The 21,936-nt window shown below is 52.0% G+C and overlaps 7 protein-coding genes across 7 annotated transcripts; 3 read left to right on the top strand and 4 right to left on the bottom strand.

Annotated features, from left to right (window-relative positions):
• Positions 1-1,163: 1,163 nt before the first annotated feature.
• Positions 1,164-2,896, top strand: COCVIDRAFT_29436 (hypothetical protein; the record flags this gene model as incomplete). The annotated part of the gene is made up of 3 exons (XM_014697829.1): positions 1,164-1,698; positions 1,750-2,099; positions 2,150-2,896. The coding sequence occupies 3 exons, from the start codon at positions 1,164-1,166 to the stop codon at positions 2,894-2,896; spliced, it is 1,632 nt and encodes a 543-aa protein (XP_014553315.1).
• Positions 2,897-6,520: 3,624 nt separating this feature from the next.
• COCVIDRAFT_29437 (hypothetical protein) lies at positions 6,521-8,209 on the bottom strand (the record flags this gene model as incomplete). Its single annotated transcript, XM_014697830.1, has 6 exons — positions 6,521-7,237; positions 7,287-7,387; positions 7,451-7,679; positions 7,743-7,861; positions 7,949-8,041; positions 8,158-8,209. The coding sequence occupies 6 exons, from the start codon at positions 8,207-8,209 to the stop codon at positions 6,521-6,523; spliced, it is 1,311 nt and encodes a 436-aa protein (XP_014553316.1).
• Positions 8,210-9,849: 1,640 nt separating this feature from the next.
• COCVIDRAFT_18760 (hypothetical protein) lies at positions 9,850-11,097 on the bottom strand (the record flags this gene model as incomplete). Its single annotated transcript, XM_014697822.1, has 1 exon — positions 9,850-11,097. The coding sequence occupies one exon, from the start codon at positions 11,095-11,097 to the stop codon at positions 9,850-9,852; it is 1,248 nt and encodes a 415-aa protein (XP_014553308.1).
• A 1,057-nt stretch (positions 11,098-12,154) lies between these two features.
• On the bottom strand, positions 12,155-14,816 carry COCVIDRAFT_108004 (hypothetical protein; the record flags this gene model as incomplete). The annotated part of the gene is made up of 5 exons (XM_014697831.1): positions 12,155-12,669; positions 12,718-12,938; positions 12,991-13,420; positions 13,473-13,652; positions 13,709-14,816. 5 exons carry the CDS (start codon positions 14,814-14,816, stop codon positions 12,155-12,157), a joined length of 2,454 nt encoding a protein of 817 aa, XP_014553317.1.
• An 807-nt stretch (positions 14,817-15,623) lies between these two features.
• Positions 15,624-16,469, top strand: COCVIDRAFT_107961 (hypothetical protein; the record flags this gene model as incomplete). The annotated part of the gene is made up of 3 exons (XM_014697832.1): positions 15,624-15,961; positions 16,045-16,305; positions 16,382-16,469. The coding sequence occupies 3 exons, from the start codon at positions 15,624-15,626 to the stop codon at positions 16,467-16,469; spliced, it is 687 nt and encodes a 228-aa protein (XP_014553318.1).
• A 256-nt stretch (positions 16,470-16,725) lies between these two features.
• COCVIDRAFT_107978 (hypothetical protein) lies at positions 16,726-18,110 on the bottom strand (the record flags this gene model as incomplete). Its single annotated transcript, XM_014697833.1, has 2 exons — positions 16,726-17,967; positions 18,021-18,110. The coding sequence occupies 2 exons, from the start codon at positions 18,108-18,110 to the stop codon at positions 16,726-16,728; spliced, it is 1,332 nt and encodes a 443-aa protein (XP_014553319.1).
• Positions 18,111-18,358: 248 nt separating this feature from the next.
• COCVIDRAFT_107981 (hypothetical protein) lies at positions 18,359-21,807 on the top strand (the record flags this gene model as incomplete). The annotated part of the gene is made up of 12 exons (XM_014697834.1): positions 18,359-18,394; positions 18,449-18,494; positions 18,545-18,575; positions 18,634-18,673; positions 18,725-18,821; positions 18,869-19,201; positions 19,250-19,376; positions 19,456-19,491; positions 19,540-19,624; positions 19,672-19,717; positions 19,765-21,581; positions 21,649-21,807. 12 exons carry the CDS (start codon positions 18,359-18,361, stop codon positions 21,805-21,807), a joined length of 2,853 nt encoding a protein of 950 aa, XP_014553320.1.
• Between the last annotated feature and the right edge of the window lie 129 nt (positions 21,808-21,936).

The following is a 21,936-nucleotide window of genomic DNA, read 5'->3' on the forward strand; positions in this document are numbered from 1 at the left end:
TCACCTTGCCTGCGTATGGCCAACGTCGAGTGTGCTCATGTGCTGATGCTGCCCAGAGCTCGAGCAGTCGCCAGCGGTAATAGCTGCAGGAGACTCAATTTCAACCCTGGCAAAATATGTGGACCAGGCCAAGGCGGAATTGTACATCATTACTTGGGCACTTCTTGGCCCTTGTGCATCCTACCGATCCAATCGAGCCGCATCCTCGAGCCTCCCGCTGACACGCTGCCAAGCGACGACAACCCGCTCCGCCGTCCAACGCAACTTTGTTTGGCGCCTCAACCCCTATCACACTCTACACAACGTCCACGACCCATTGGCACCTTTGTTTTTGTGGAACAGGCCAAGGATGCACAGCCTGCGAGCAATGTCGACGATTGTAAAGGGAATCATGGCATCGCTACACAAACTACGTACCGTGGTTAGCTGCACCCAGTTCCGCGCAGTGCCGCTGAGTGTAGCGCACAGCACCCATGAGATGACGAGTCAGGTCGCAAACAGCACGGAGAGAACAGCCTTATCGCTTGTTGCAAGTGGCGCCGCTTCGCAACAACAGTCGACTGCGTGGGAGCCCAAACGCAGCCAGCGCTGGAACGTCCTCGTCCGCAGATCATTACCACCAAATCAGCACTTAGACTAGCTCTGAGCTTTGGGCCGCACGAACCGGGAGTCTCTAGGAAGGTAATGTAATATACCCTGTCGATGGCGGACTCCCAAAGCCCGTATTTGCCTTGGCTTCTCTTGGTCTTGCACCCTTGTGGTGCTTGTGCGTGACGGCACTCAATCCCTCCATCACACGGCCGGTTTGACTACCACGTCACTATGGAAAAGCCAGCCACACTTTACGCGGGAGCTGCGGGTGTGTTTAGCAGAAGTGGAGCCGTAAAAGAACCCTTTATCAATCGGTGCCTTAGGCCCTTGTCCCACATCCATGACTGGCTTGAGCCTACGTATTGTACTTATATCTTTCCTCCCACCGTTTTGACTCTTGGGTCAAACTGTAACATCCCACTATTAGTGCGCGCACTCGAGCGCGTCCCCTCCAACACATACTATCTGTGTTGAGCACCTTGTTACATAGCACATCTACGCTTTCCTCGACTTCAGTTCATTCTTTCCGCTTCCCCCCTCACCTTTCTGGAGGAACAGGAACTACCCTCACCATGAAAAAATTCCAATTCCCTTACCAGCAGGGCTACAAGCCCAGCGAGAGAACCCTGCCACTCTCGGAAGCTCCAACTGCCACCAGCTCTATGCGAAACGAATCCCCCATAACCTCCCTCGACGCACTGCATGAGGCTGAGTGGCCGCGCTCGTGGCGTGCTTATGCATGCCTGCTAGGTTGCTTCTTTCTCATGTTCAACTCTTGGGGCCTTGTAAACGCTTATGGTACTTGGTCTTCATACTACGTCGGGCACTCCCTACGAGGAGTTGACCAGCTCGAACTGAACTTGGTGGGATCGACTGAGTCTGCACTTGTACTGTTGTTCTCCAACGTCGTTGGACGACTACTAGATGCCGGACATTTCCGCAAGGTGATTGGATGCGGCACGTTCCTCGTACCGTTTGGTCTCTTCATGCTTAGTGTTGTACACCCCAGTGACATCGAAGGCATGGCAAGCTTTGGCGCTATTTGGGCCACTCAGGGCTTTGTTGTTGGCATCGGCATGGCAACTTTCTTTGTATCTAGCTCTCAAGGTAAGCAGACTTCATTGATTCGTATCGAAACTACCGCTAACTTGACACCAGTTGCTTCCACGTGGTTCCCCAAACGCAGAGGACTTGCCGTAGGCTACGTTGCCTGCGGTGCTAGCGTAGCTGGTGTAATCTACCCCACCATGCTTCGTTACCTCATCGACGCTGTTGGTTTCAACGACGCTGTCCGTTATGTTGCGACTCTCACTTCGGTGACTTGCATCTTCTCGTTCATCTTCTGCACTCCAGACCCAGACCACGAGCATCATACACCACAGACATGGTGCAATATCAGGACATGGGTTGACATGGAAGCTTTCCGTAACAAATCCTGGTGCTGGTTCACCGCTGGTATTGCTTTCATGTTCTTTGGCTTCTATCCTGTCTTCTTCAATCTTGAGGAAGTAAGTATTTTCCCCTCTCCATAACCAGTTCATCAGTTAACGTCTATCAGTGGGCATCAGTCCGCGGATTTGGCACTCGTGAACGGGTCAGGTCGCCAATCGCTCCCAAGAACCCGACCGATCAACCTTTGCAGACATTCTGGCTTCTGGTCATCGTCAACGGTGCCTCAACCGTTGGACGTATGCTTCTAGCTCATTTCTCAGACAAAATTGGTGCCGTCAACATGCACATCGGCTCTCAGTTGACCGCTTCCTTGCTGACACTGCTTCTCTGGACACTCGCAGGGTCGGAGACAGCTGCTCTCGCATTCTGTGTCGTGTTTGGCGTCTTCTCTGGCATGGTTATTGGCCTGCCCCCAGCATCTATCGGCAATATTCTCAACTGCTCTTACACTGCACCGGATACTAGACACTTTGCAAAGAAGAAACTTGGCCACTGGACCGGCATGATGTACACCTTTGCTGCAATCCCAGCCCTCACCGGTCCCATTATTGCTGGACACCTCATCACCCGTTACCAGACCTACCTCACCGTTCAGTTGTGGTCCGGCACTAATCTGTTGCTCTCATGTGCTTGCATGCTCGTGTCACGCTGGTACCTTCCATGCAGCAATGGCCAGCGTGTTGGGCAAATCCTCAAGCTCAAATACGGCAAATCCGAGATGTCTGAGAAGCGGAAAAGTAGTGATTCATCGCCTGATCCATTGTCACAGGCCCCAACTCGTGTTCCCAGCAACGCCGTCTCGCGAAATGCATCTTCCGAGAGCATTTGCGACCACCAAGGCCGCATGGCCTAAAGTCTTTTTTTCTTCTTCTTCTTTATGATTCCCCCCTTTCCTTTTGCGGTTATAACTGTATTTTCCTCCGCGATTGGTGAAGCGTTGTTCGACACGAGACACGACTTTTCACATAGACACACGTAGGGTTTACTGGACAGTTTTGCTTGTCACGACTCTGTTGTTTTTCTTGTTCTTTGGCGGACTCTTTTTCGGTTTCCCTGGAGGACACATCGAGGGCTTTCCCATTCACTTACGAACATGTCTTGGTCCACGAGAAAAGCACGCTCTTTTTTTTTCGAGACAACGTAAGCGCAGGGAGCTCCTCGATACATGGGTTGAGCATCAGTTTACGGATTGTACGAATTTAGAAATCGAAACTTTTAATTTTGGAAATGGCATTTGTGTTTGCGATCGTGATGACCTTCTATCCGGCGCATCTGTGCTCACCACCTGAAGCAATTACACCATCTTTCGCTCCGGCATTCTTCGCATTTGCTTTACACTCCCACCTTCTCGCCCCGTCCAGGCTCCTCCGCCAAGCTTGGGCCGCAACACCAAGCGCTTTCTTTCCCTGCTTCAGCGGTCCAGTAAACAAACCACGCGCCCGCCGCGCAATTGCTCGCTTCCAAACAACCTCCCATATCACACCCACCATCACCACTTTATCCTGCATGTGCAGAAAAGAACCAAAACAACGGCACTTTTTTTTCTCCCCTCTCATCCGCATTTTCACATGCCACGGGTTTAGAATTCATCCCCGGGGCGAACCCGGGAAAGGCCAAACCACCCAAATATCTACAACAACGTGCTTTTTTTTTGTCTTGACTTTGCGCTCATCTAAACGCGAAAAAAACGAAAAAAAAAGCGGTTTAGTCACATATACCAAATATGACAGGTATTGTATACAGTAAAAAAAGAAGCAAAAAAGGCGAATTGTCCTGCTTTGCGAATCCGAAGTTGGCTGTAAGCGAAGGAGGGTGAACGATGGGTGTGTGTGTGTGTGTGTGTGTGTTTGGACGTGTATGGTATTTACGTATTCAATGTATCAGTGCACGATGGTACTTTCGTTTTCCTGCTTTCTTTTCTTTTTCTAAGAGAAGAAGAAGAAGAAGAAGGGAAGGCGAATACGGTGGTTTTGGGGCACGTGGGTATGGCATCATTGTCGGGGGGACACGGGGTGGATGATGTGGCCGTTGGAAGGGGAGTGGGACGTGTAGTGTAGGTGTGAAGTTTGGTCGGGGGGGTGGCTGGGCTGCTTGCTTGGTTTTTTGTGTGAGTGTGTGTACACGTTTGTTTCGGCATGGGTGAACGGCGTGCCTGTGTCTGGTGATTACGTTTTGTGCTGGTCTTTGTTGAGTGCCTTGGCTGGTGTGGGGGCGGCAATCAGCCGGTGAGGGATGGAAAAACAAGTGTCGAGATATGAAAACGTGTGTCGCTGTGGGGTGGTGAGCGGACGGCGAAGAGTTTGTTTTTGGCTGTTTGGTGCCGGTGTACCGGTGTGACGGAAGGAGAGAGTTTGGTTGATGTTGGATGTTGGAATCTTGGGTTTTGCTACCAAGATGTCCAGATAGTTTGCAGAGTAATTTGGTGTTGCTCTCCAGCCACAATAACATACAGGTGCTTGTTTGTCCGAAAGGGCGGACTGATGGCAGATCCCTCGTTCTAGTGCACAGACGAGGCAGCACTGGTACTAATGACCATTGGCATTTGATACAGTCCGGCTAAAGGTGGGGAGTGAACCGTGATGGACAACCATCTATTAAGTTTACGGTGCCGACCGTTTGGACCGTGAATTCTCAACCACCGGTTCAATCGATGATGCCAATGCAGGTGCTGTCGGAGATGCAGGATGTTCTGCGGTATCACAAAGTTCGGCATTGTTAAGTCTCCCTTTTTTTAATTTAAATTCTGTGATACATTTATTTCTGGGAACCATTAACATATTTTCCCGGATACACTTGTTCCTGTATTTACCAAGGTGCCACAGACCCGCCATCGCTCAATGAAACAAACCATGCATACAGGCTAACATTACTGTATACAGCATTTTCTCGGTATACTTTCATAATCAAAAGCCATATACACTGCGACTGCATCCCAAGAAACGCCACGAGTATAATGATGCGTCCAGAGATTTTGGCAGTTGCCAACACCCACTACTCATGTTGCACCACTTGCATCGATGTAACCTTCGACGCCGTTTGACTTGCCATATATCTCCCGCCCGCGGACTACTGCATCTACATCCGCACGTGTGATAACAGTCGGGGCGGTGTATCCGGTACACACCATTCCTCCCGGGGTTTAGAACTGCGCCGTAAGCCAAACCACAAAGTAACGCACACGATGGCTTAACGGCTCAATCGTCTCGGCAATGGCGGTCATGGCTGCAAGATGTAAGGCAGAGGGAAAGGGGGAAACATACTCAGAAAGGGCAACTCAAAATTAGCGCCACGCCTACTATGGGTGGCAAGGATGCCTCAAAAGTAACTCTGGGCCTAGCAAACTAACCGCTACAACGGGACCCAAAGCAAAAGAATGACCCGAGTCATTTAGTCACGCTGGAAAAGCGTTATGTAGATCACTTGTATACCGTTTTCCGCCGGTGTTTCTACATGTCCCTTGGCGTACCTCGTAGCGTATCATTGGCAAAGGCTTACGCTAGCTTTGGTTGTTTTGGAGTACCGTACATGGTGCAGCCTCAAACTCACTCACATGCTCACGTACTACACAACCACCAGGAATGAAATAACCGGATGATCGAATACCGAGGAAAGTGTAAATGACTCTACTCAACTTTAGACTTGCATACCGATCTAATGACTGGGTATATCCGATAAAAGACGGGGGAAGAGATATGTAGTGCTTTTCAACATTCTCCCATATTGCCTTCTCCCTTGGGGGAAAAAAATGGCAAGCAAATAACGCACAATATGACAATCTCCACCTTACTACCATTCCAGCTCAGTCAAGCCAAGCCCTTATAAAAAAAAACTCTCTCGCTCATCTGCAACCTTCTGGTACCGGTATACAACGCGTAACACAACATCTCACCGATAAATTAAGGCCACTTGATCTCGGCACTTCTGAATTTGTGATTACATACATACATCCTGTATGCAGCCCAAGATCGTGACGATATCACTTATACCCAACCCACCCTACACTCCCCCACCCCCTTCTCCAGGTGGATGAGAAAAAATACCTTCATACACTCACGTGGAATGGAAGTAGTACAGTAATCGCCGCGCCCCAACAGGTCTTGGCGCGTGACATTTCCGCCATGTCGATCCTTTTAGCGGGGCTTGGTCCCTTGTTTCCGCCTGGATCGGAGGGTTGAGCAAAAGGTCATATGACGAGAAGACGGAGATGTGCGTGATGAAATGAGAATTTCGCGCTATACTTGGTCGGAATCAATCAAAGGAATCTGAACTGCTGAAAGAAAGAAAAAGCCTTCTCACCACAATATACTCATAAAGGATAATGCAAGTGGATATCTCAACTCGCTCACAGAAAGAAGAAGCGTTTGCTCGAAACCCCTTTCACGAAAAGCCAAATTCACAACATGAAATAATTAAAACACACCGGACACGAAACAAACCCATACAAACACACACCCCCCTACACTTGTTTCTCCCCAAATCATCGCGCATGCTTCGTCATACTCGGCGTCTGAACTCCAGGTTGAGCAGTGTGGCCCGCGATTTCCAAGACACTGGTTGAACTTTCATTTCCGCCTTGCACAGTCATACCCAATGCTCTCCGTGCGTACTCTTTCTGGCCCATTGCTAGTTGCTCGACCGGAGACTGTCTGCTACCATTGCCGTTTGTAGGCGACTCGGCAGCAGCAGGCTGAAGCCACTCTACGCTCGTACATCGATTCACGAGTCGAACGGTCGTCTCGTCTACGGGCGCGAAATGGTTACCACTTGATACGAGGAGGCGGAGGAGACGCAGTAGTTCGTCGCGTTTGTAATGGGGCGGTCGGCTGATCTGGCTGTGCAAGAGTATCGGATGGAGTACGCGGAGATATGTATGTCGTAATGCGTTTGCAGCGGCCGAGTCGTGGGGGAGATCGATGAGGTTGCGCAGAATGACGTCGACCAACACGTGAAGATCGTTTGTGTAAAAGTATTCGGCGGTCGAGGGATTGCCGAAGAGAAGGTAAAGCACTTTGAGAATAAGAAGTTGAAGGGACGTCTCCGACTCCCGGTTCAGAAGAAGAATCAGATTACATCCAAAGGTCTTGTAAGTCATGCCGTGGGTGGATATAGCTTTGATGACGCGATTTGTTATGCCAGTCCGTCCGTCGCTGTAACGAGTGGTAGATGCCACCAGATACTGTTCGTTCAAAACCAGCTATCCAACAGTCAGCGTAGGAATTTGAAGTATTTGGAAGTAGACCAACCAGCACGCGAATAACGGGGTAGTGATACGGATCATCCGCGTCATCAGAGGCACCTTCTATAATCCCCAAAAGGTAAAGAATGAAAGCATCATTCACAGCCACTACACCCCAATGTTAGCATTAGCCGTGAGCAGCAGGTTGTAAGACAAATATGATAGACGTACTGAGATCATCGTAGGTCAATCGCTGAATACGCGAAGACTCGTACAGCAATTGCAGCAGCAGCTGATGCAATGATGTTTCTTCCTGAACACTCTCCTTTTGCACCAACTCAACCAGCCTCGCAAACGTGCCCTCGGAATGCATCATCTCAAAGACCTCGTCATCTCTGCTATTTCGACCATCGTACAAGAGGAAAGCGGCGACAATGTGAAGCGTGGGATTGTCATCTTCCTGTTATCCTTGGTCAGCCCACCAGAGCCAACGTATATCCAGCAGCACAACCATCCCACGTACTTGCAATAGGCAATATATTATCTGCCGCCGTACGTATTGTTTATTCTTGGCATAGAGCTCGCCCTCGAGCATGCGAAAGATACATTTTGCAATGCTAAAGTCGGTTTGGAGGTACTCGGCTGCTCGCGGTCAACGACTTGAAATCACGGCAAAGGGAACCCCCCGGGCGGGGAGGCGCAGCAGTAGCAGCAGCAGCAGCAGCGTACATTTGTAACTGGTCGTGACATTGAGAAAAGACCGTAGCGAATTGTCGATTATCTCGTGCTGGTGGCAGCGCGTGGAGACGATGTCGTCGAGTTCTGTATGTGTGTGCCGCGCGAGTTAGTTGGAGTGGCTGGTTGGCGGGGTTGCAAGACTGTGAGTGTGGCTCTCCGCAGTCTCTCCTCGTTGCTCTTTCGCACGCTTTCACACTCACCATCCCAGAACTGTTGCTCATTCTCGAGATCATACGACACCTCAAATGCCATGTCGTAGTCGCGGGTCTCTTGCCAGAATCATCCTCCCCGGCGACGCAGGCTACCAAGGGCTGTGTGCAGAGAGGCGCAAACTGGTCGTTGATGGTCAGTTGCTTGCATCAAGTCCGACGTGTCGCCGGGGATTCACCGGCCCTGGCTTAGTGCGTCACCGAGTCCCCTTTGGGCTTAGTCTGCCGTGCGCATGCTGGTGCAACACCAACGAACATCCAAGCCAAGTGTCTATACTTGGAATCCAAACCTGTTGACCGTGATGCAGAGTGTGTTGGCACCTCTGAATTTCGCAATCGCAGCATGATGGGCCCTTTTGAGCTGTGACCTATTACAAGCCTTGCCATTACTCACACAATTCCCCAATCCACGGTAACAACGGCAACACAGATCCGTCGCCTATATCCCTATTGGTCTTGATTCTTCCATCTCAAGTCATAGAGCGCTTAGGTATCGCCAATGAGCTTGGACCAGTCTTTTCTTATCTCAACAGTGGCAACATTTCATCGGTGCTGATTTCTAGCTCCATGGTAGACTCAATTGCTATTTTGAAACCCAGCTTCAGTGCGAGAATCTGTACGAACAGGTAGAAGATGGACGAACCCAAGCACATACAATTTACAATGCGACAAAGCATATCGTAAACAGAGGATCAAAGAGACAACAAAGAGACAAGGTGGGGAAAGGTAGTGGGGTGCTTGATCGATAGATGTTGCCTCCATTTACATCACACTCCCCCCCCCCCCCCCCCACCACATCGCATCACCTACCCGCGCCCTTTGACTAACACAGCATCCAACACCCAAGCCCTCAATTCCTACAATAGGAAACATATCATGTAATCTCCTTATCCAAAACTAACCCCGCAAAAAGGATTCATGCACAAAAATCCCTCTTGGGGACTCCCCCACGCCCCTATGCATGGCGGTCACACCATAATTCTTGTGCACTTGTGTATAAGAAGCTTGTTTTTTTCCCTTTCAATTTACTCTAGTTTTGCAACACATAGCCGAGCGACAAGTTGATGGCTTCGTTGCTTTGAATGTTTCTTCATTCTTATCTTGCTCTTTCGCAACGAGTTAGCCAACTACTAACCAAATAAAGCCATTAATCTCTCTCTCTCTCAAAAAAAAATCCCGCAAACACAACCTCCAAACACCCTTCTTTACCCCCCCCCCCAAAAAAAAAAATATTCATTTTTCACCCTCCTCCTCCTCCGCCTTACACAGAACGTATTTATGGGTCTAAACTAGAATATTAACTCTCAAACCCAGATTGTTATTGTGTGAAGGGTAAGGTGTATGATATATGAAAATAATACTTACATATCGTAACTCCACACACACAGACACAGACATGTTACTCGTGTAATACATAAACATACTGGAAAGGAAGGGGGAAAAATCATGATGAAAGGGATATTCCCTCCACCACCCCTCCTGATATCCCCCAGAACTGAGAAGAAACAAAAGGTAAGCATTCTGATCATGAGTAAGTTGGAACTAGAAGTTTGGCTTTACTGCAATCTCCAGTTTGAAAGAGAAAAAAAAAACGGATAAATATTTGGGAGTGGTATATCCTCCCTATGTACAAACCCAGCAGATCTAAAACCCCCCTCATCTATCCATCTACATCAAACGACTCTATCTCTTGAGCTCAGCCCAAACCCCCACCAACGCCCTCCTCAACTCCTCTTCCTTCCTACCCAACACTTGCACCCCCCTCTCCACACACGCACGTTTCACCTCTTCAGCATTCAACCCCGCAAGTCCGCCATCCCGCTCAATGAGCTTGGAATCCGTGTCTAGATACTGCATTTTGCGCCTGACATTGCGCTGGAGCCAAAACTTGGGTGGGGAGAGGGGAACCCAGTCGAAAACCGGGGGATAAACATCTAGCTTGGCGGCCGAGACACAGAGTTCGAAAAGAGTCGTGTCGTTCCAGTTCTTGCCCTTGGTCATGGCTCCCGAAGATGATGAAGAATCAGACAACGATGTACCAGTAGCCGGCCGATCTTTACCCAGCAACTGCATAGACTGCAGACTAATCTTTCTCAAACGATCTTGACGTTTGTCCTCGCGCTTCCGTAGTGTACGCTCCACTTGCTGCGGTATACGGCATACCTCTGGTATAACGGGTGTAAGATACAAAACGACAACCGGCAGCCACTCCCCTAGCAAAAGCATCAAGACGCCAAAGACAGGGAGGCGCAGGACATCGCGCCTACTTCGCCTTACAACCTGCCATTCCGCCCTCGTCAAGACTTCCGTCATTGGCTTCTTCGGGGTATGAGCAGCTGCCTTTTTGCGCAGAGACTTTGCTAATTTAGCGGTCTGGCGCACGTGCGAGATACCTTTTTTATAGAAGGCGAGGTATGCGCGACCGGCGCTCCAGAGCCATTTTATCAGGTTCTGGTCGGCTTTTCGGGCGGGGACGGAAATTTCGGGGGCGTAGGTAAAGGGTGGGGGATTGAGTTTCTCGATGGCTCGGAGGGTTGGTGTGGTGGCACTTTTCGACGGTTGTATCGGTGCTGGAGGAAGAGTGAAGGACGGAGAACTCCGTGCTGGTTGTAGAGGTCGCGAGGGGCTGGTCTTTGCAGGCACTCTTGTACTGTTGGCCTTGTTCAATGGCGGAGGTGCTGCTGTGATATTGTGACCTGTCCTTTTCGCTGGTGCTGCTGACGATGAGGCATGCCGCCTGCCTTGCACCCCGACTATTTTTTCACATCCCGCTTGTTGTGTGGTGTACTGTGACCTCTCATGCCATATCTGGCAGCTCAACCCTGTTGTGGTAGCCCGCGTGTATAAATGTCGATGACGTGGTAATCTCGCAAATGCGCCATTCGACTGCAGAGGTTTTACGAAAGTGGAAAATATCGGCCGGGATTTCATCGCAAATCCTGAGTCGTATGACTATAGCGACCTGCGGGGAACTTGAGCAATCGTCGATGGTTGACTTCTGTTAGTTGCGACGTCGCCAATACGCGATGTCAAAAATGTGTCAAGGCACCGTTATCGCGATGTCATCACACCTCGCGTTGACGCTAACCCGACTAGGTAAACTAATTAACTTTTTCACATGAACGTCATCTTGAATATTGGCAATTGAACTCGATGCGAACTTCTCAATTTGTGCAAGACAATGCAAGCTACGATTCATTGCTAATTTTACATCCCGCGCTACAGCCATATCTCAATTGCAGTTTTACCGATTGCGCCAATAGTTCCCCTGAAAACAAACCCACTTGTAAACGCTGCAGATAACTCCGACCAGCCATCAAAAACCCGAGAAAAGGTTCGGTCCATACATGATGAAATCGTTAGTGCTGAGCGCCCCATGAGACCTTCCAAGCGGAATGTTAGGAAACCCAAAAACTGATAAAGGAAACTACTGTACATGAAAATGAAGCAAGACAGGAATAAATACAGATAATTTCGCTGTTGCGAAGAAAAGTACAAGAAGTAAGTAAGCCGCGATTGTAGATATGGATCTAGTCATTACAAGGGGCCGTATCTGGGGCTTTCGGAACCCGCTTGGCCGGGATTGGGCAGTCGCTAGAGCCAATGGGATAACTTGAAATGTTGGTGCGGTCAGGGCGTGTTGCATGGTTTCGGTACGTTGCTGGATCGGAATCTTGCTGCGAGGGTCTTGGGATGTAGGGATTGCGAGGGGCAGGGGCGAAAACACTGGCAGAATGGACCCGGATGGTGCTACAATGGGCTTCGTGAGCTGGTTCGTCAAAGGCTTGGCCCTAAAGTTCGAGGGATCTAGGTGGCGCAGTTGGAGGGATTGGGGTCTACAAATATGTCGACTGCAAACGCGAACGGGAGTGATACATAAGACAGGGTAATTGGTAGTAATGGCGGAGATTTTTGGAGAGGGTGGACGTTGGGGACAGCCGTCCTGCGTATCTAAAATGCTTTTGGGGGTATCCGAGAACGGTCTATCTCAGCGTTGATACTGAGCAAGCTGGGCCATGATCTCGTTCATGTCTGGGGCAGGGCCAGACTGTGCGGGAGCCTGGACGGGCGGGGCGACCGTCTGGTTCTGGTTGGCAAGGAGCGAAGCAAGTGCGGGAAACTGGCTATTCAACTGCGCGAGATGGGGCGGGGGCGCTGGTCCAAAGCCCGGGGTTTGGGCAGGGCTTGGTACTTGGGCAAGGAGTCGTGCCAAATCCGCATTCAGTCCCTGGTTGGCCGTTGGTTGCGTATTCTGGGCCATGTTACTACCAGACATTGCACCGAGCAATTGTGACAGGCTAGCGCCATCAAGGGAGGCGATCAAATTGGAGATGTTAGGTTGACTGGCGGGGAGAGGCGGGAAGGCATTGTTGGGCTGGGAGTAGTGTGGTGGCATGTTGGAAGGAAAGTACGAAGTAGAGGGCGGCATGTTCGAGCGAGATTGAGTTTGTTTGGCGTTATTGACCAAAAGACCAGCTGTTGTCGGATCTAGGTCGGCATATTCTAGGAATATGTTAGTGGCATTCGTGGAAACTGAAACAGAGTACTCACCGTTGAATTGGACGTTGTTGGCACCTGCACGTCGATCGAATATCTGAACGCTGACTTTGCCCTTGGCTAAGCCTGTAGTGTCGAGTCGTACAATGGCCAGAACGCCCTCTAGAATCTGTCTTCGGACTACGGCTGGCTCGGGGAAACGGCCACTGAGTATGAGAACGTTACTTCGTAGATTCTGCGAGCGGAAAGTATCCTCGACGTAGCGGATGAAATCCCTGTTGGAACGTCAGTGCTACTTTCAATTAAAGTTGTGAAGGATTGACATACCGAGGGAGACCTTCGTTAAGAACAAGGATCTGAATATCAGGTACTTCATGAGGTAGTCGGCGGCGAAGGTCCAGCCCATCCTCTGTGTAATCGCGACGCGGGGATGGACTCCGGTGCCGCCGGGGCGGTGTCCTTGATCTGCTGCGGTACCGCGTGTCGAACCTATCGCGACTCCTGTCCCGCGATCTCATGCCCCGTGCGGGGCCCCGAGGTGAGGGCGATCGCATGGGTCGGTAATCACCCCGGTCGCGGAAACGTCGATCCCTATCCCGAGGGGACATGGAATTTGGGTGTGGTCCATAGCGATTATCCCTGGGCGAGGGCCCTGTGCCACCCCTTGTATAGTCTGGCGACCGTGAACGCCGGCGCGAAGCGGGGGTCGGCTGGTCAATCTTCTTGGTGTTTCGCTGGGGCTTGGAAATCTCGAGATCTGGCATTGTTAGTTGGCTGCACACTACATGTCCATGGACAAGTTGACATACGCATTTTCCTCCCACGAACCGCCTGTCCCTGCTCAGTGTCTAGTGCCCTACGACACGACTCGGCGTCTAGAAACTGAACAAAACCATATGCCTGCTTGATTGATATCTGTGCAAGTCTGCCATGGCGATAGAAACGATGGAAGATGTCGCGCTTGGTAACTTTTTCTGTGGGTAGATTGCCTTTTTTTTGAAACTGTTAGTTCGATAGCTGTGGCCTAGGAATCAACTTGGCTCACCAATAAAAAGTCGAGAGCCCATGGGAAACTGATCCCACTGGCCTTCGGTGACAAATTTCCTTTCCTGCTCCAAAAACTCCTCATATCTCCTATTCACTTCGGGCGGCCATCGCTGATCCTCATCGTCAGGCGTTGAACTGCGCTGTGTTTGCTGTTGGGTTTGGCCAGAGGCATTGGAGCTGGCAAAGTCGCGGTTCTGCGCATTCAAGGGCTGGAGAGATGCGCTGCCTCTCTGCTGGACATTGGATGGTCTCTGGCTGTGCGGATGATGGGATCTGATATCATCGTTGGGGTCATAGTTTGGGTGCGTAGCAGGCTGTTCTTGGGTGGGCGGCCTCGCAGGCAGATTGGTCGCGGCTGATGGCAACGACGAGGCATTGTGCTGCTGTGGCTGCGCAGACTGGGTAGGCATATGGGAAGCAGCAGTATATTGGCCCGGGTTGGCCGTGGTCGCAGCGGGCGTCAGAGAATCCAATAGGGCTTGAACGTCAACATTGGGCCCAGTGCGCGCTTCAGTCTGGTAGTGAGCGCCTTGGGCTGACTGAGTGGGCGCGTGCTGAGCGGCATAGGCACTGTCATGGGAGTATGGGTACGCAGAATGGAGGTCTTGAGGTTGCGCCTGGGGCGCATCAGCGGCCGAGGCAGGGTGCGACGGGTGCTGCGAAGAGAAATTCTGCATTGAGGTAGCGTGCGGCTGCGTACCCATGTTGCCGATACCATAGCCTGTCGACGGGGCGTATCCCGCCTGCGCATTATCTCCTCCCCCTGGTGCTGCAGGCCCTGCTAAGTGTTGGTAGGCGGCGGCAGCGGCAGCGGCGGTCGACGATGACTGCTGCTGCTGCTGCGACTGGTCGGCAAAGTAGGGCGCGGAAGTGATGGCGTTCGAGGGGTGGTGGTGGTGGTTGTGCGCATGCTGTGCAAAGTGGTCTGCCGGGGTGGAGTGGGAGCCGTTGCTGTGTGAGAGATCATTATAGGCCGCATCCATGTGCTCTACGAGAATTGGGATGTTGGCGGGCGAGGGGACGTTTTGCGGACGCGGGCTCTCTGGCGTCAGCGACTGATGGCGGATGTGCTCAGCTTCCTGCGGCGGGCTGGAGTTGGGTCTCATGTAGACTGTTGGGCCAGAGCGCATGGGCTGGCAGAGAGCAGGCGGCGCGGGATGACGAGGGTCTAGGTCAACTCAAAGCATCTACGAAAACGCACCGTCGCAACAAGGGCTGGAGAGAGAGAGGTAGGTGTAGATGGAGGTAGAAGGAGAGAGAGAAGGAGGCTGCAGGATCTGGTACACTAGGCGTAGGTGAAGAAGCTGGTGGCGGGGCTTGGCTACTGTGTGTGCTATATGCGATGGTCGGAGAAAGGTTAGAAGATTGGCACGACGCGCAGACGCAGCAGACGTCGGCGTTGGGGCAGGCAGGTGAGAGCAGGCAGGTGAGAGTAGGCAGGGCAGACAGGCGGGCGGGCAGGCAGGCCGTGTGCGTCAGGCACGGGGAGCAAGGTGCGAGCCCGTCTGGGGGGGTTGGGGGGGTGACAAGGCAAGCAAGAGGCTGCTGATGGGTGAGGTCAAGCTGGCGTAGAGTTGAGCGAAGAGGAATCGTCGACGAGAGAGAGAGTGCGCCGGAAGAGCAGATGTTGGGACTCGGCGTCGAGCCCTCCGAGACCAGCCTGGAACCGCGCACTGCGATGGTTAAGCTTCGACACGTGATGGCTGTTTTTTAGCGGCCGGGCCCGCTTGCAAGGGGGGTGGGAATATGCGAGGGATGCGATGGGGCTACTATGGCTAGCTAGTAAGAAGTAAGTAGGCATGGATGGCATGGATGTGGATGGACGAGGCCCCAACTATGTATCTGCTCCTCGCTGTGTGGTAAATTCCTTCATCTAGCCGCGCTGCATGAGATCATCTTGACAAACCACCGCCATGCCGCTGCCGCTGCTGCTGCTGCGACTGCGACTGCGACTGCTGCTCCAACCGCGCCTCATTCTTCGCCCTGCTGTGCCCGTTTCCTGCATCGCCCCTGTGGTCCGCTGCTCCCCGGCCACGACCCGCTTCCCGCGGCGCATTGTCTGCTGCTGCCCATACTCGTCGTCTTCCTCATCCTCCTCGCCCTCGGGCTCGCCTGCCCACGGCGCCGACGACGGCCTTGATGCTGCCCGGACGTGGCTCGCGGCGCTGCATGCACAGACAATCCCTCTCGAGACTATCGGCGAATTGACCTTTAGCAGATCATCGGGCCCTGGTGGCCAGAACGTGAACAAGTATGTATGACCAACACCTAATATTACTCGACTCGTCCTCTCGTCGCCGCCCGCCAGCCTAACCACATCTACCCGTCTGCCAGAGTCAGTTCCAAAGCCACGCTCAAAGTGCCCCTCGACGCCCTGCTGCCCCACGTCCCTGCAGCTCTGCATAGTCAAATCAAGCGCCTGCGCTACCTGGCCCCACGCTCAAATACCATCGTCGTCCATGCCGACGACAGTCGCAAGCAGTCGGACAACGCCCGCAGCTGCTACCGTCGCCTGTACGAGGCCATTGTCCTCGCCGGCCGCAATGCTGTGCCCGCCGAGGCTTCGCCAGAGCAGCTTCAGCGCATCAATCGCCTGTACGTTTTCCTGGTTGCACCGTGTCCGACGGTCCAAGCGACCAAGCGACGGCCCGAAAGCTGATAAGAACTCTAGCCAAAAATCCAATAACGAGCGCCGCCTCAAGACAAAAAAAGTCCATAGCGCTAAGAAGTCTTCCAGACGCACCCGCACCGATGACTGAAGCATCTAGTAGTATACATGCGCCTCTGCGGGGGAGCCGTCTTGCCACAATCCCCGCTGCTCAGGTGCACATGCAGCTGACGTGGTTGCACTCACTCCGCCATGGCACCATCTCACGATAGAGCGAGTAGAGCCGTAGCGGTGTAGCACATGGCGTCCGCTCCCCTCGGCGCCTTGACAACACTACACGACGTGAATGCAGGCTATGCTGGTTACAACTCATCCGCTGACTTTATGCCCACTCACACCCTCTCCTTTTACCCTTCCATTGCTGAAATATACTTTTGCACCTCACCGTTCTCACCCCAGTACTTGACGCCCATCTGCATCAATAGATCGGCATCATCTTTCTTCCCCTCCTGCTGCAGCAATCGGGCCAAGCCAACCACCCTATCCCCCCTATCTTGTCCTTCTTCCATTGCGCGAACATATTTGCGCAGCGCAGCACGCGATGCCTTCTGCAGCGATGAATCCACACCCGCAAGTAACCGGTCCAAAGATAAGAGCCGCCGAACGACGACTTCGGCAACCCTGCTACTTTCTCTAGGGTGTTGCTGAACGGTAGAGCTTATCACGTCCAATGCCTTGCTCAGCCTAAGCGCAGTCTCGGGATCGGCGGGGTCGCTTCCGTACAACTGCATATGGAACTTGCACATGGCAGTCTCAACCGCCTGTGGTGACTGCTCTTGCAGATAATCGAGCACATGCTGCAGCAGGCGTGGTATGCACGCTACCTGTTCGAATTCGGCGAACATGCCGAAAAATCTCTCGGCCAGTCTGGGGCTACCCTGGAACTGTTTCATAGCAGAGTCAAAGATTGCCAAGGGAATAGCCCCAGTAAGTACTGGTGCTGCCGCAAGGTTCTGTAGAGCCACCTCGTCTACACCATCGTCCTGCTTCAGGCTGGGATTCACATCTTCAGCCGTCACCTCTGGAAGCGCAATCATATTCTCATCGCCGTCCTCGTCCTTCTTTGTGCGATCAACGTCAAGCCCCAAAATCTTCCTTCTGCCCGCAATCTTGCCCACATAGATGGTCTCCAGTTTGGCATACTCGAGCCACATGACCTCGGACTTCTTGCAAAAACGTAGCCCTCGCTGCATGTAGCTTCGCGCATTGGTAATGTCGGCCTGGGTGTCCATGAAGTAGTTTGCTGCTAGAATCCATATATCTGGCTTGGTAGGGTGCAGCCGAGCGACAGAGGTGAAGATGTCGTTCAGTCTCTTGTATGCCTTGTCCCTGCGCGCAAAGTCGATATACTGCATCCATAGCGCCAGGTCACCAGAAAATTTCCTTGTCGCGCGGTTGTAGAGAAGGTAGATTGTTCGCTGTCCAGAGCCTTTGTACCGGGCGCCTAGTCGCTTTATTCGCTTGCGGCGGAGAGCGTCGACGTTCTTTTCGAATTCAATATAGCGCATATAGTCTTCTGGGTGCGAGCCGCGGGCATTGATAATGTGCTCGAAATCCGAGCGCTTCTTCGCTATAGAGCTGATTTCTTCCTATCCTCACTATTAGCAAGACTGCCATTGCGCGAGCGTCTGTCCTGGCTTACCCTGCTGAAGATTTTTTTGCGCTCAAGCTCATTCAGCTCCGTCGCCGACTGCTCGAGGTAGAAGCGCGCCTTGTCACTCGGGCCAGCCATGTTTGCGTCGCGTGGTGTTGCTGGCAAAAGTCGAGTATAAAAAAGTTGGCCGGGCCAGAAAACTGCTAGGCTAGAGTTGCTCCCGCATATAGCGCCTTGGCCTGTGGAGCGCGGACCCTGGCCTTACGTACCAACTTCAGGAGACTGCCATCTTGGACAATTCATCACACCATTCTCCACGCTCTTTTGCTTCTTTTCCTTGTTTTCAATGCTGGAGGGTTATTGAAGGGCCATTCAACTGCTGCATCATGGTCAAGGACAAGGACGGCGACACCGTCGCAACGGTACGCAATGGCATATCTGGCACTCCCGAGACCTCCGCAGCTCATACCATGTAGTTCAATGGAAAATGGATTTCCTATTCGCATACCGCCATGGCCTACAGTTCGTCGACCCAATCTCTCCATATACGCTCGTGCTTAAATGAAATCTAGGCGCCTTTATCGGAGCCCTCGTAGTCGGAATGTACGCGAATTGCTCCACCACCACTCACACCCCACACGATCACGCTAAACAATCATAGAGGGCTACACTACCACAAGATTGTACAGAATGAATTCTACGTCAGTCATTGTGCTATGCTGTCTCAGGACCAATGTTGACAATGTTCCCAGGGCTACCCAGACGAATGGTTCCCCTCCGTGTCCGCGACCATCGGCGACCGCTACCCAGAACGCTCCGTCTTCATGCTGTTCATTGCTCTTACATCTGGTACATGACCTGGGATAGCTGTTACAGGGTCAAGCTAACCAAAATAGGTCCTCGATTCGCACTTGTCGGCCTCTGGTACGTCTTGACTCGTCGTCCGAACTCGTCCCTGCCCAAGTTCATTGCTGGTGTCGGCATCTTCCGAACATTAACCTGCGGAGGATGGACATATGTGACCTCTACCGACGATCATGACTGGCACGACATCTTCATGATCTCGTATCTGGTCGCAACCCTGCCATGGACCATCGGTTGTCTCTCCCTGAGTCCCCAGAATGCCACTGCCATCAAGTACAGAAAGATTTTTGCAGGAAGTTTCTTCGCAACACTTGTACCGCTGATTTACTTCTTCATCCAGCACAAGGTTCACCGCGTTGCTGGAGGTATGTATTGGCGTCCATATCATACACCCTATACTTACCTACTTACAGCGTACACCATCTATGCTTTCTTCGAATGGTCCCTGGTCTTGCTCGATGTAGCATTTGATGCTGTCACAATGATTGAGTTCCAGCACTTTGAGATTGTAATCAAAGACGTACGAGGTCTATCTCGCGTGTATGTTCCACGTCTCCCGATATAGATAGACTCGCAAATCTATTTTATTTGACCACTCTCTGATCCACTCTTTTTGTAGTGCCGGCTCCAAGTCCGTCTCCGATGCTGTTCAAGAGTAAGTTCTATCTGGAAGAAATCCGTTGACCTATCTGACTTGTGATAGGAAAAACAAAGAGCTTGGCGCAACGTTCTCTGGCGCCTTCTCCTGGGCTGGACTCATCTACGCAGCTGCAGATGTCTACAATGGAGTATGTTGGATCGGAAGTTGATGCATACATGACTGACCATTGTTTAGTTTGTTTTCTGGTCCATGTTGACTTCACTCGGCGTGTGTGTCTGGTGTATGTTCCCCATCCTTCAATAGCGATAATTTGCTAATTTTGAACAGACTTCCCCCTCTGGCACATGGGTATTTCTGGCTATGAGGCCTTGGTCATGTGCACTGTTACACCCTTCTTCCTCGGCATCAAGCCTGTCCGCTACCTTGTCACGCGTTATGTGTGGTTCTTCCATTTGCTTTCGCTTTCCGGGCTTCTCGCCTTCCTTACCACATCGCCTGTCAACCGACTTTTCGCTGTTGGCTTTGGCCTGTCCATGTCATGCTTGGCATGGTCGGCCACCTTCTTTGCAGAAAGGTCGCAGCCGCACCGCCTCGAAGGACGCATCACTGCTTTCTCCATTGGCCTTATCGCCTCTAGCGTTGCCAAGTTTGCTTTCTGGACAAACAACCCCATCTGGCCAATCATGCACGAGGAAAACGGAGGGTGGAACAAGACTGGTCTTGTAGTCGCCTTCATTTCCATTCTTATATCAACAAGATCGACCGCAAGTGCTGGTGCTGATATTCCGGCCCAGGGTCCCACCAAAGGATCTTCGGTCTTTGCCAGTTTCGGTCTTGCTGGAGTACTCTTCTCCATGCATTCCTTACTGTCCGATTCCAGCACCATGATCTCCTGGGTATGGGAAGGATACCCCGTTCGCGGACCCTTGGCCGTCCCTCACGGCACGCTGACCCTCTTTGCTATGGGTGTTGGACTCATGATTGGATTGTTTGCGCCAAACCTTTCACGATCATGGGCCTTTTATGGTGTCGGCTCGATTGGTGCCGCCTTCTTGACCACCACCAGCCACTGGACTGGATTCTATGGTGCTCTTGTCCTGGCTACCTATACAATGGCAGCAGCACCCATCCTCATTTCACACGCAGCTCGTCACGCACCAGGTCGCACCTTTGGCCTTGCCTTCTTGGTATACAACTTCATGGTACTTTTCCACGTCTGGGTCGTAGCATATGCCTTTGTTCCTGGTGGACCTCTTGTCCGCGAACACACTGACTGGATTATGACATGCATGATGCTCCAGATTGGTGCAGGTGTCTTCAGCGTCTCGGCCCAGCCACCAGTGCTCAAGAGCTACAAGGGCAAGGCTGTCATCACTGCAGCCGCTAGCCGACAGCGCTCATACTACATGTACATCCTCGGTGTTCTGGAGATTATTGCTGTTGCTGTTGCATACCTACGTTTCCCATCTTACGATTACAAGCCGTACCACCCGGAGACCAAGTCCATCACAGCCGGTATCTGGACAATCCATTTCTCTCTAGACAACGACATGTGGTCATCCGAGCACCGCATGCGCGATCTCATCAAAGAGCTCGAGGTCGACGTTATTGGTCTCCTCGAGAGCGACCTGCAGCGCATCATCATGGGCAACCGCGACTCCACTCAATTCCTCGCCGAGGACCTAGGCATGTACGTCGACTTTGGCCCCGGCCCCAACAAGCACACATGGGGTTCAGCCCTCCTCTCCAAGTTCCCCATTGTAAACAGCACACACCATCTCCTCCCTTCCCCTGTAGGCGAACTCGCCCCCGCCATCGAAGCCACAATCGACGCCTACGGCGAAATGGTTGACATTTTCGTCTTCCACTCCGGCCAGGAAGAAGACCCAGAGGACCGCCGCTTGCAATCTGAATACCTGGCCGAGCGCATGAAGGCCACGCCTCGCCCAGCTATCTTGCTTTCCTACCTCGTCATTAAGCCCGGAGAGGGCAATTACAATACCTATGTTGGTGAGAAGAGCGGAATGAAGGATATCGATCCGAGCGATTGGGATCGCTGGTGCGAGTACATTCTCTACAAGGGACTCAAGAGGACGGGATATGCCCGTGTCTCGAGACATACAATTACGGATACGGAGTTGCAGGTACGTTTTTTCCCCTCCTTTCTTTTTTTCTTTTTGGGAGAAAAGTGCTAATATACGTGTGTTACAGGTCGGCAAATTCGTCGTTGGCGAACCTGAGAATCCCAGCAACGAGCTCGTCCACGAATCGCAGGTTCCCGCTGGATTGAGGTTCCCGGATTTGTTCAAGGGAGAGGGTGTCAGGGGGCATAGGTACCATGTTTTTAACGAGCCTAGGTACTTTGCTTGATCTTGGGCTCTTAAGTTGAAGGAAGAAGAAGGAAGGAGTGAAAAGCGTATCGGTTAAGGATAGAGTAAACCTGGTTGTTGTTTGAGGAATCTAGTATGGTGACTATATAGGCTTGTGTATAAGTAGTAG

Source organism: Bipolaris victoriae, assembly GCF_000527765.1.
Source record: "Bipolaris victoriae FI3 unplaced genomic scaffold scaffold_89, whole genome shotgun sequence".
In the NCBI taxonomy this organism is placed as follows: domain Eukaryota; kingdom Fungi; phylum Ascomycota; class Dothideomycetes; order Pleosporales; family Pleosporaceae; genus Bipolaris; species Bipolaris victoriae.